This window comes from Tetrao urogallus (genome assembly GCF_951394365.1).
Source record: "Tetrao urogallus genome assembly, chromosome: 6".
NCBI classification, from domain to species: Eukaryota; Metazoa; Chordata; class Aves; order Galliformes; family Phasianidae; genus Tetrao; species Tetrao urogallus.
Window position 1 is genome coordinate 24,430,018 of NC_136819.1, and position 13,303 is coordinate 24,443,320.

Consider the following 13,303-nt stretch of genomic DNA (forward strand, 5'->3'; position numbering starts at 1 on the left):
CGCAGCCAAGGGAACCTGTCTCAGGGATACGTTGAAACATACCCTGCTCTCTTGTGCAATAGGTCTTTGCAAGTACAATGCCGTATTTATATGGTGGGAACGGAGAGCCCAGGGCTGGACTCAGCAGATGCGTGAGTAAGCAGCTTCCAGGAGGCCCAGGTGCCGGCTGGGCCAGCCCTGTGATTCCTCCTCGGGGAGCAGATGCATGCAGAGAGCTGGGGCTTCAGCAGTGTTTCCCAGCACAGGGGGGGGTCAGCTTAGGAGCTGTCTGATCAAAAATGAGCTGTTTCTTTGTGTATAAACACCCTATCACCTGGATGCACCAAAGCTTGGCTCTGAGAGAGGCAACAGCGCAAAGGAGAGCCAAGATCTGTAAGCAGCACAAGCAGACCAAAGACAGGTGGAAAAAGTCAAACTGGCCTCTGCTTTCAAAATGGAAATGATTGCTTCAAGTGTAATCCATTAGACAACTTGATGAAAAAGCTAGTTAGCACCTGAAGTACATTTTAAAAGGTGGTAAAGCTGTTAACACAGTCATACCCCTCTCAGGAAAGGGGGAGGGTGTAATGTTCTTGTGATTGCATTTCAGCAGGGCTCCTGGCCCCGACTGCCCCCACAACTGGGCTCATTTCAGCTCCTGATCAGAAATCAGCCTGTTCTTTCATAGTAAGCAGGGTGTAACCTAGAGGGCTTCAAGCTCTCCTGAAGGGACCTTTGAGACTTGCCCTTCTGGCTCTGGGAAGGAGGCTGTGTTGAGTCAGATGAAACTTGGTATTATTTTGGGGATTAATTCCCTGTCAGGGTTTAGTGGAAGCTCAGGAAAGCATTGCCAGCTGGGATCTTGGCACAGCTGGGCCTGTTTAGGGTGTGCTCATACAGAGGAAAGAGAAGAAAGGCCCCAGTCTTCTTCACATCTCTCCCATCACTAGTACCGGAGCTCTATTGGGGCTTCGTGCAGAATTACATGACGTAGTGTTTGCCTGTGCTGAAGTTGTGTTGGCTACACCAGTAGGAACTCTCTGATGAGTTACTCTGTTGGATGCCGAAGCTTGCAGATCAGGATCTGAGTCAGAAACCAAAGTAAGAAGGGTACTAAGAACTTCTACTCTACATGCACTATTTTGGCACTTGATGCTGATCATAGTTCAATCAGATTGAATAAAAGTCCCTTCTTGTCTCAGGTAAGTGACACTTGTATGGAATCACACTTGTCTGGCAATGGGCTTGGCTAGCTTAATCCAGCCTGGTGGGGTGGTTTGTATTAGCAACGGTCTCCCAGGAACTATGCTGTGCTCTCAGCATCATCTGAAAATACAGGTTGGTCAAGCAGCACTGCGACACAGAAACAACCCTGAGCCTTACCAGAGCTCTCTTTGTCCCAGCAAAGCCACCTGGGGCTCCATTTAATGAGATAGCCCAGCTCCTGGGAGGGGTGGTGGTGAGGCTGAGTTCACGGGTTTCAGAGAGTTTTAGTGTGCTTATTGTGCACATGACAGGATATGGCTCAGTGGAATGACTCATTCCGTGAGAAGTTAATTCACACTTCCCTGCTGTTTCCATTCGCAGGTCTTTCTGGGAGCTTGAGTGCTGGGAAGCTGCAAAGCTGGCTCTACTTATCAGCAGTAATTCCCTGTTCCCTTCCAGTTTCTGCATTTGGTGTGCTCACTGCCTGTGCTCCACCATGTTTTGTTGTTTTGCTTTTTTTAATCTGAGCCCTAAATGCAGACAGATAAAAGCCCTCCGTAGTCCTGTGTGTGAACTTCTAGGATAGAGTTTTGATGTTGTAGAAGCAAACTTTTCAGCATTTCATTAAGCACTTGCTAGTGTTTAACTACCAAATTTAAGTGAGTTCAGTGGCAAAATTACCTACCAGCCTAATGACAGAGCAGCAAGCTGTTATTAGGTCTCCAAACACAAGTTCCATTTGGGCTTGTCTGAGGCCCTCCAGACCAGTCCCTGGCTGATGGCTTAAGGAGGGGCACCAGGAGCATTGCAAACTCATTGTTTGTCCTTTCAGCAGCCTCCATCCTGAGCAGCTGCTGAGGGAGGGGAACATTAACTGAGGCCACAGGAGGATCTTCAAGGCTTTCAGTGATTGGAGGGGGAGGGATTTTTACTCCTGTTAAGTCCTAACTTTACAAGGGAGAAATGAGGCAATTCCCCTCTTACCTTACTGTCAGTAAAATGGAATACCTCCTCCACTATCTATAATCCAAGCTTACTTTGCTCTGACAAAATGATGAATGCAAATTGCAGACATTTAAAAAAAAAAAAATTTATTTGAACAAATATTTGACACAATCACAGAGGAAGAAAGCAGCTCTCAGTACAGTTTCTTTTCCAGAATGAAAGAATCCCTGTTTATACCAAGCTACTGCAGGACAATGTTTGCTCTCCCCAGCATGGGGCAAGGCTACTGTTCTTTGTACCTGTGGATTTGCTCTGTACAAGGACAGTGCAGCAGGTCACATCTGAATCCTTGCTTTCACAGGTTAAAGAAATGCATAAAGACCCAACAGACAAACTGAAGTCATAATATAACAAAGGTGCCTGTACAGGTAAGAGACACTGGGATATATGGTGAGAGCTTTGTTCAATACATGGTATGCTGTCTAGAGATGTGTAGCACACCTCACTTCTAGCGACTGCCTTTTTACTCTCCATCTCTGTGGATCCCTCACTGGACCTGGACAGCATTTTGGTTGGGGAAGTCCTGTCAACTCACAACTCATTCTGGCACACTAGTCTGTTGAGGTCTCAAAGCCCTACCCAACAAGCAGCTCTATGGCTGAAAGAAGACTTGCCCATCTCATTCAGACCACTGATAACAGCATCCTCACGTCACGTCCTGGGGACTACGTGAGCTGTACCACAAAGAGAGATGTTTGCAGGCATTTGGATCTACAGCCACACTGGATTGTATGTACTTATTTTTGTACAAGCCCACTGGCCCAATTACGCATTCTTTCAGCACAGGGCAAACATTTCCAGCTATATCCCCAAACATCACATTATTTCAGAGCATTCCCAAAGTGATGGATAATGTCCAGATGCAGAGAACCCCAAGTATTGAAAGCATTGCTTGACAGATCTGTCATACTTTGCTATACAAGCCAGAATAAAATGTCTCTGTGAGAAAAGTTTTAGAAGTTAATGCAAGTTCTGCAATAAAGTATGAGTAGACTCACTAGTAAATGAATCCCCTGAGAAACAGGGGAGTGGGCAACAAAGCAAACATAGCAAATATCTGTCTCTGACAGGAACTTCATGAGTTTCCTTTGCTTTTAGTTTCAGCAGATCAAGCTGTGATCCTTGAGAAAGGAAAGCACAACAGAAAGAAGCCCTGAGCCCTCCATTCCTGTTCAGCAACCTCAGGAAGGACAGCATGAGGTAATTGCTATTCTCCTGTCTAGGTTTGAAACAGAGGATTTTACTGGCCAAGAGGAACTATCTCTCTACAGACCCTTCCTTTTTGATTCAGAATTTAAAGTATGGACAACATTACACTGAAATTGATGTCACTAGTCCCTAAATGACTCACCGATTAAGTAGAATCACAACTTTCATTTAACGCTGTTCCTTCTTTCCTTATTCATTTTCCCTTCTTTCACCTCTTCTTCCCTTTTATTCCCTTCCTTTTCTACCTTCTCTCCATTTCTTTTCTAACGTACACTGACTTTCCATCCACATTTCACCTCTTGGCAGCGTTACAAACCTTTCACTGACACAGTTTGCCCTCTGCTAGGCAGACAGAGCCACCCTCGGCTGCCCCTCACCTATTCTTTCTCTCTGATCACTACACACACAAAGGCCTTTCATAACAGGTCCCCAAGTTCATGACCCCCTCTTCAGATGGGGCTACAGCACTGGCACTCAGTGGAGTCCAGTTCTTTTCAAAGAACATTTTGCTTAAAGAATTAATGCAGCTTCCAATGCATGTTCTCTTCAGCTGGCTAATGGCTTTTATTTAGGAAAAACCTTCTCAAGGGCACTCTGAATACAGGGCTTTTAAGAAAGAGTGCAGCTTTTTTTCCCAGCCAAGTGGCATCTAGCTATTTGGGGAAGCAGAATCAGAGGAGAAACACAAGTCTTGCTTTACAGTCTCAGCAGCCTGTGTTTGACCACACTGCAGTCACCCATAGCTGTCCCTGCCCTCCTCATTCTCTGTCAGGACTCTGGAAGCCTGTTAGTTTCAGACAGAAAAATGGCCATTTTGATCAATGTAAGGAACCTGCCTGTTCTGCAGTACTAAGTTTTGACGTATTGAAGGCTCCTATATTAGCCTGGGACACAACAGGCGTGTCCATCAGGTACTTAGAGCTGCCTGGACCGTTCCAAATCCCAGCACAACAGTTCATGTTTCCCAGGCATTAGATGCTGTAACCCAGCAAGAGCCAGGTTTCCAAGCCCAGCAGCTTATCATACCCTCCTCACTGGGGCCACAGGAGCAGTCACTCCAAGAAGGTGTGGAGTAATACTGGCATCACGTGTTTCTTTTGTCTCCTCTTCCCAAGCACAATTTCAGACAAAGCAGAAGAACTTCTTCCAGCGGCACTTGGAGAGAGTTTTGATGCCTTTGGCTGTCATCTTCTTTTCCTGACGTGCTTTGTGCTCAACACCGCTGACAATGGCCATGTCAAACACTTCTTTGAGGTTCTTCTGGGTCAGTGCTGAGCACTCCAGGTAGGCTTCAGCCCGGATTTTGTCTGCTAGACCTTCTGCCTGAGGCCGGGGCACGGGCTTCACATGGTAGCGATCCAGGCTGATGAGGACATTGACATCATCCCGCAAGTCTGCCTGTGTCCCCACTAGGAGCACTGGAGCCCGGGGGTTGTGAGTTCGTATCTCAGGGATCCATTTCTCTGTAATGTTTTGGAAGGAGCTTGGATTTACCACACTGAAGCAGACAAGGAAGACGTCAGTGTCTGGGTAGCAAAGTGAGCGCAAACAGTCAAAATCCTCCTGTAGAGAATGGAGAGGGGGAAAAAATATATCTTCACTGGACTGAACATGAGAGTTCTAAGAGCACGATGCTGCAGTGACATTTTCACACGTTAACTAGGACATTCACCAGTCTGTGTCTGCCATGTCAGCGAATGGCTGACACTGTGCTAGCAAATCTCCTTCCTTTCCAGTTAAATACTGCCTTCCACAAAAACCTGCAAATGGGCCCTGTCCCACAGGACCAGAGCTGATCGTTCCTTTGACGGAGCTTACCTGGCCAGCAGTGTCCCACAGCTGGATCCGCACTGGAGCTCCATCCACCAGAACCTGCACTGTAACAGAAAGAGAATAAGGATGAGACCACAGAAGTTTTCAGCACACACACATACTTTTTTTCTTTTTTCCCCTTGGAGTACTTTGTTTTGTATCCTGCTAAAGAGACCTCTGAAGTCACTGAAGTCACTTCAGCCTGTCCTTGCTGTTGAGCATCCTCACAGACGTCACTAAAACAGCTGAAGTTTGCATTGGAAACAGTATGAGACATGCTATAGATGTCCTGATTTGGTTATCCCTCAGGTGCTGTTTTCCAGTATTCTCAAAGAATCGTTCCATATTACTGAAGAAGTCTTAGGAAGAAGAGACCTTAAACAAACAGTGCCCTGAAAACAATCTGTTGTTCTTCCACTCTCCAAGTGGAACAAACAGAACTTCAGCAACTTGTTCCCAGCTTCTTGACTTAGGGAAGAAGCCCAAATCACTCTTCGTTAAACGAACTATTGGTGATTTTCCCTATTTATTAAAAAACATCTATTTCAGGAAGTGTCCCAGATAAGAAAAAGCAAATACCTAAAACCAACTTGGAAATAAAGAAGCTATGAAGGAAGCAGTGACGAGTGAAATCCCTTTCAGAGGCTATCCACACACTGAAAACTGCTGAGTTACAAATGTGAGGTCTGCTCCCATTTCACTGCCTAATCACAGTAAGCCTTCATGTGGTATCAGCTGACTCAGACTGAGGGCTGGCAGGACCTCTAATGGAAATCTGGAATGAAACTGTTAGATGTTTAAGTGCACAGACACCGCAGAGTCTGGCTGGGAACTGAGGAAAAGGAGAGAAAGATGCCAGAGGAACTCGCAATCAATTAAAAGTCTTCACAATGTGGATGGGGATGTGCTCTGCTGAATGGAGGCAGACATCCTGTGCTAAAGTGACAATGGCTGGCACTTCACACTAGCTAGCTAAACCGCTTCTTTGGGCCCGGGAGGAGGCTTTATTGTTTTTTTTTTTTTTTCTTTTTTTTTTTTTTTTTTTTTCCTTCCTTTAATTAGAAAAAAAAAGACAAAAGACAGGAATAAAAAAAGATCGATCCTATTTCTAAGGTAATTAGCCAGGTGACAAAAAGCGACAGAAACAGCTGACCTGGAGAGCCTAATAGAAACTCTTGGAGAAGACCTCTCCTCCCTGGGAGCAGACTGGGGAGAAGGAGGGAGGCACAAAGCGTGAACTGAAACTCCCCGGGTGGGAGACAGCGAGTGAAAGAAAAATGAAGGGGTGGGTGCGTACACCACAGTGCCACTCCTCGCGGGATAGCTGAAAGTCATAGCTTCCTTGTGACTGGGAATCGGTTGGATCGTTACCATATCTTTGCCCCAGAGGAGGAAGAGAAACCTGTTCTTGATCAAAGAACCTGCTAGATGCTGACTTGATCTTCAAGGCACTGGGCATTTGCCTTTCTAGTATCTGGTTTCTTCTGCCTCCAAAGTGCGCTAAGAGAACAAATTAGCATCTCTGAAGGTTTTACAGCCTTCAGAAAAAAAAAAAAAAAAGAAAAAAAAAAAAGGCACCATGTATATTACCTGCTGCTCCAGTGCTTGCACAAGGATTTTTCGTACCTGCTGCAAGCTAAGCTACTCTAGCAACTCTGTGACAAGTCTCTACCTACCGCCCGCATCGGGTCCACACCCCGGGGATCACGGCACAACAGCAGAGGGGCCTGCAGAACAGGATAGCCTGGTGGGGAAAGGTCAGCGGGTATGTGCTGCACTCAGCACTGCTGTGCCTGGCAGTGCACCCAGCCGCAGGCAGTGCCCGGGTAGTGGAGCTGCATCCCGGTCCTGGTGCTATTTCCCCTGATAATGCAGCACTTTCTCCTATCTCATTAACTTCTTTAGCTCCTACTGGCCTTACTGTCCATTGGCCAGAAGTTGGGTTAGGATGTGCGACTCACCTCTGCTGGAAGTTTCAGATGCAAGCATTCCCAAAGATGAGGAAATCGGGCTGAAATTTCTGATTTGGGTCCTAAACTGTCCTTTGTGAACCCAGGAAGGTACTTTTTTCAAGCTTATCCAACTTAACAGTGGGAAGGGAAATTCCCCTATTCTCCCTGTTTTGCTTTGCCCTCCTCCCAAGATGAAACCAGACTTTAAAGAAAAATCTTTAATGATATTTTGGGTTTATATGGTGCTATGCACCTCTGGAAGTCAGGCTTGGTAGCTTGATGTTCGGAGTGGGGCTAACCCTCTGCCCAGCTCTCCTCAAACTACTTGCTGCTAGGAAAGAAGTCTTGGAACCCACACTCATTTCCACCTTTCTTGATCATTTTCCTATGAACTTGCCCTTTCAGAAAGTTCAGTTCAGTTGGAGGCTCCTGACCCTCACAACTTAGCACAAACCGAACAGATGAGCTTGAGGAGAGCGGAGAGAGCAGGAATCTTCTCATGGAGGACTTGAGGGCTCTTGCAACTGTTCCCAAGGGGCTGCAGGACCCCAAACAGCAACAGCGTTGTTGCTCAAATTGGCAATTCTCAGTGCAACTGGGAAGACAGTCAGACAAAGAAAACGATCCCTGTGAGAGCCCATGAGACTATGACACACCGAAAGTCTAGTTCCTGGTCTGACCTGAGTCCATCTCTGATCTACCTATCTGCACCATCGCATACTGCCGTGTTTCTTCAGATATGATGACAATCAGCAATCTTTCCAAGGGTTTTTTTTATTTTATTTTTTCTGGGCTTTATACAAGAAGCTGGAGCCCAAAAAAAGGAGCGGTGGAAACAAGCACCAAGACGGCATTTACAAAAGTAGGAAAACTAATGAGAGCTCATCAGATGACAGAGAAGGCTTTTTAGACAGACTTATACAGCCCTTCAATTTTTTTGCGACCTCTGCTCCAGGCTCACTTCAACGACCGTGAGGGGAAAGGCGTGGTTTTGCTGAACATCAGTTGAAGACAGCAAGCCTGCGGTTCAATGCTGTGATACCCCTGAAGCTAACAAACCAAACAAGTACGAAAGCCCCTTCTCCTTCCCCATACAGCCACCCCGCAAGGCCGTGTGGGTGGGCACGTACCTGAGAAGGTGTCGAGGGCGGTGGGCTGGTACTCGTCGGGGTACCCGTTGGTGGTGTAGCTGACGACGAGGCTGGTCTTGCCCACGGCCCCATCGCCCACCAGCACGCACTTGATGCCCAGCTCGGGGCCGCTGCCCCGGGGCGGGCTGTGTCTGCGCAGGGCCGGCGCGTAGTCCAGCAGCTCCTGAGGGGGCATGGCTGCAGCGCGGGCTCAGCGTGGGTTGCGGCACTGCAGGGCCGCTGCCATGCCCGGCCGGCTGCGCTGCTACCGAACGGGGCCACCCTTCCCGGCCCGCCTCAGCCCGATCCTCATGGATACACCTGCCGCCCGCAGCCCAAAACCGGCCCTCATTTCCATAGGCCCGCCCCGGACCGCCCCGATCCGCCTCTCCGGGCCGGGCCGGCCGCCCCGCGCTGCTGCCTGCGCTCCCGGGGCAGGTGGAGATGGAGCTGCGGTGCTGGTGGTCAGCGTGGAGAAGTCAGCGGAAGGGAATGGCAGAAACACGTCGCCACGTCGCGAACAGAAGTGGCCACACCATCAGAGCGACGGCTGCACCGCCGTGTTACATCGCTAAGCAACAGAAAGCACTGCGGGGGAAGCGCTGCTGCATGCACTGCTTGTATTGCGACATCAGCCCTGAAAGTGGAGCTGTCTCCTCGTGGAGGAGCAAAACTCGAGCTGGCAATAGATGCCGCCATGTCCTTACACGATGTCCTTCACCACATGCACAAGGGGAGAGCTGCCTGCACCCGGCAAGGAACCACAGATGAGCAGCTCCCCAGCTTGAGTCTCACTGCACTGTGCACCACAGCGAGCAGCTACCCAGGTATTACATGTCTTAATGCTGGGCTTGAGAAGGGGTTCTTAAACTAGGCACAGTCTAACATGCTTTTTCCCATGGTTGGTAGAGGAGCTCAGCAGCTCCTCCAGTTGAAGAGACCTGGCTGATGCCACCCTTCAAATGTGCACCTTTTGCAGACAATCCACAACTCCCTGAAATAGCACTGAGCAGGAGGCTCTCTCTGCAGTTTCCTTCAGCAGTTTCTTCCATCTCCCTGTTACGCATTTTTACCAGCACATCCTTGAATTTCTATAGGTACAACAACAGGGGCAGTATTGCAAGCAAGGCTGCTGCTAAAATATGTGCCCAGGTCGTGCTGCAGTGGGCAGCTGCTTATTCTAGTGACTGGATTGCAGAAGAGCCTCTCCCAGTGCCGAGCTCTTTGGTGTCAGTTCAGTGGGTGAACGCAGAATGTCCTCAACAGCCTCATAAGGCACAGGGCCAGGCTGTATTCCCTGCATAACACACAGATAGGGCAAGCAGGAGGACACGCAGCCCTGCAGCCAGGACAGGCAGCACAGCACACGAAGGTCACGCAGCGCATGTGCCAAACACGGGTGACATTATGTGAACTATGGCATTTCCATTCAATCGGAATAAACAAATGTAAATGAGGGATTATGCACCAAGTTATTCACTGCTAGCAAGTGCCAGCAGTAGCAGAGGGGTGAGATGAAAAGATGTCAGCAGCTTCAGATTCTTACTGGGTTTTCACTTGGGAATAGATATCTGCTGGTATGACGCACATGTTGCCCTGCTCCAGTGACTGAATCCCTTTTTCTTTTGCTCCCTTCCTAAAAGATCTTACTGTGTTTTCTCTCCTTTGCTGTTTCTGACAGCCGTTGGTTAACATGCACTTAACTTGTGGATGAGCTTAAGTGATTTTTAATCTATATTTAAACTAAGCGATTAAGTAAGCAAACAGGGCAGCTCCCACGGGTTCCTTTCTCAGGACTTGCCTTGCTCCTGACGTCTAACAGAAGACGCAGGTTTAGTTTCACAATGCAGCAAGGAATCACGCAGTAGGAGTCACACATTCTGATTCTGCAAGATTTGGGTACAAACTGGTTTTGCAGTGAAAGTCTATCCCATTCCTCGAGCTGCTGGAGGGCCAAAAGTAGAGATGGGCTGTGCACAGAAAGCAGTGCGCCATCAGTTTTTGCCTGAATGCAACACATACAGTCTCCAAGGCTACGTTTGGCCTCTCTCCCAGGAATTATAATTAGTACCAATTATGATGGTATTCCTCACGATGGGAATACCCGTCTAAGGGAATGAGGTGTAGAAAATCACATTTTTCTAGGCAGACCAAGTACAGATTTCAGATATTGTTGGTATTCAGCCTCTCTTCAACTGGGCTGCGCTACCACTGGTAGCTTCTGCTTAACACAAACAGAAAAGCAATGGGAACTCCATTAGAGTACACAAAAATGATTTACAGTGGAAATTCAACTTATATAAGCAGTGTGGTTGTCACCAATGAACAAAGTTTATACAGCTGCACAAAGTCTTATTATTAAAAAACAAAAAAACCTCAAAACACAATGGAGTTATTTGGAGGAAGGCACTTGCTTCTCTGCACATTGTTGTTCATACAGGGGATCACAGAATCATTAAGGTTGGAAAAGACTCTTAAAATCATCAAGTCCAACTGTCAACACAACCCCACTAATCACATCCCTCAGTGTCACATCTACCTGCTTCTGGAATACCTCCAGAGATGGTGACACCACCACCTCACTGGGCAATCCATTCCAGTGCCTCACCACTCTTTCTGACAAGAAGTTCTTCCTAATATCCAACCTGAACTTCCTCTGGCACGACTTAAGACCATTACCCCCCATCCTATCAAATTACAGCCACCTTGCTCACTGGAGCTGTGGCAGGAAAGGTCTGACTATGGGCTGAGTTAAAAAAACAAACCGAACCAGTTTGGATGAAAAGGGGAATAGGAAATGAGGGCTCATCTCTCAAGGTGGGGGCAAACCTATAGGACAGCACAAACTATTCCATGTAATTTCCCCTCTGAAGTGCAGGGTTACCATCCTGGGAATTTTGTGGTCTCGACTTTCACTGGGGAGCAGTGAGCCTCAGATATCATGGTATTCTGCCTCCCTTGTGTTCATCTCATTTGTAACTTTGCAATTATGTGTGGCCACAGAACAGCACAGACAGGGAGCCTTCTGCACACCCTGCTCAGATTGCCTCAGAAATAACACTACATGTTGTGGGAAATGTGAGACCTCTGTTTTAAAAACAAAGGGGGTTTTAAAAACAGCAGGGCTTCCTCCTTACCAAGAGAGAGAAGTGTATGCTGGTCGATCTTGGCATGGCCACTGGGTGCTGAGCAAACCCGCTGCTTTACCTGCATTTGTACAACTGTATATCAACACACTCCCTTTGCAAACGATGCACTTGGATCGCATTTCTGAATCCTTTCATAGTACTGTGTGTGTGGGGAAGCACCAAACAATAAGGAAGGGGAGGTGATGAAAACAGGGAAACAACACGGGCATGCAGCAGGGCAGGGTGGGTGTGGATCTGGATTAGGAGAGGGGCTAGAGGGGAGTGCAGGTGCCAGAGCAAACAGGATCATGGGACGCCATGGGAAATGCTGAAGAAGTCAAACATAGCCACTGCCAGCAAGCCGCTTTCATAATCCTGAACAGGGAGACAGCTAATGCTGAGTCACAGGGCATTTTGTCATGCACCTGAGTTACATCCTCCCTGGGAAAAATAAAGTGTAATTACCACTTAAAAGCAGTGACAGACAAAAAGGTAGAGAAGAGCCTGCTCTGGTTTTCCCTAGCATGCACCTTGTCTAGCCACTGCAACCTGCAGGAAATGATGTCAAATGCATTTTCCATATCATTTTCTTACAGCCTTACAGAGACACAAAGCACAAGCCAGGAGCACACAGGGCTTCTGTTATTCACAGAAAAATTACCACATCTGAAGTAAAAGGAAGAAAGGTCATAATATTTGCTTTCCCATATAGATTTCTTGACTGATAGTAACTCCTTAGTTTCTGAATCCACAGCAATAAAAATGCTTCACAATTTTACAGCAGTCAATGTGTATTTCTGGTGTACATCAGAGATGTGTGATTTTGAAATGACTTTTAATAATAATAAATTATGTGGAGAAGCAATGCAAGAACGCAGGTCCCTCTGCCCTGGCCTCTGAATGTCTTTCTTCCTCTTTGAAATTAAAAGCAATGCCATGGGGGATGCAGAAGGATGTTCTGGCTCATCTGTTCACTGCCATGCTCGCTAAATGTGAGGACAGACAGCTGCACCAATGGTATTATATTAGATTTTAAGATTACTGAATAATAAATTAAAACAAAATGGCAGTGCCACTAGGTTCAAAAGTATTAAGTGTTCCAAGGAAAGATTAAGCACCTGTATCTGTACTCAGCCCTTTCTCAAAGACAAATTATCTTCTATGTGACTTGCACAGAAAGGAGTCCTGCCTCTGTGATGTTCTATAAATAATTCAGAAGTATGTTGCCATCTGCTGGAGAAAGTACATCTTTCATTACACCAACTGATAAATGTGGGAAAGTGAGGGAGGTTTGAGACATCAAAAACCCTTTCTTGAAATCTGAAAAGAAACAGAATACTTCCGATTAAGGGTAAATTGGTAAATTAATCCAAGCTTAATTTAATTATGCCAATCAGTTAGACACCTTAAGAGAAAACACTTAACTGGAAGAAGTGAGGGAATTAGCATGTTTGTACTCTTTCTTCCTTGTATTTGTACACTCATTTTTGCACTTAATGGGTTACACCCATGGAGTTTCCATGAGGGCACTTGGTGTGCTTGCTAAAGGATACCACGCTCTGCATTGCATGTGTGACATCAATATTTTCTGATAGTTCACTTGTGGGAAAATTCCTTGAATTGTCAGAGGAGCTGCAATAAGTTGGTCTGCGTTTGCTCCTCTGGCATAAGACAGTTCCATCCAGCTTTTGCTGGTGCAGAAAGTTGGTTTCTGACAAAGGGCTTGGAGAACATGGGAAGGTGGTTAATAGTAGGTGGCAAACTCCTTTCAAGCTTTGATCTTTACCAGTGTAAATTACAATTGTTTTATGGCTTCCCTTATAGGTTCGAGCTCAGATTCTCCTAAGCAAACATAATACCCATGGGAAGACAACAGTGAAAC

The 13,303-nt window shown here is 46.8% G+C and overlaps 1 protein-coding gene across 1 annotated transcript; it reads right to left on the reverse strand.

Annotated features, from left to right (window-relative positions):
* Nucleotides 1–4,521: 4,521 nt before the first annotated feature.
* Nucleotides 4,522–8,489, reverse strand: RHOV (ras homolog family member V; the record flags this gene model as incomplete). The annotated part of the gene is made up of 3 exons (XM_079536850.1): nt 4,522–4,962; nt 5,218–5,276; nt 8,294–8,489. 3 exons carry the CDS (start codon nt 8,487–8,489, stop codon nt 4,522–4,524), a joined length of 696 nt encoding a protein of 231 aa, XP_079392976.1.
* Between the last annotated feature and the right edge of the window lie 4,814 nt (nt 8,490–13,303).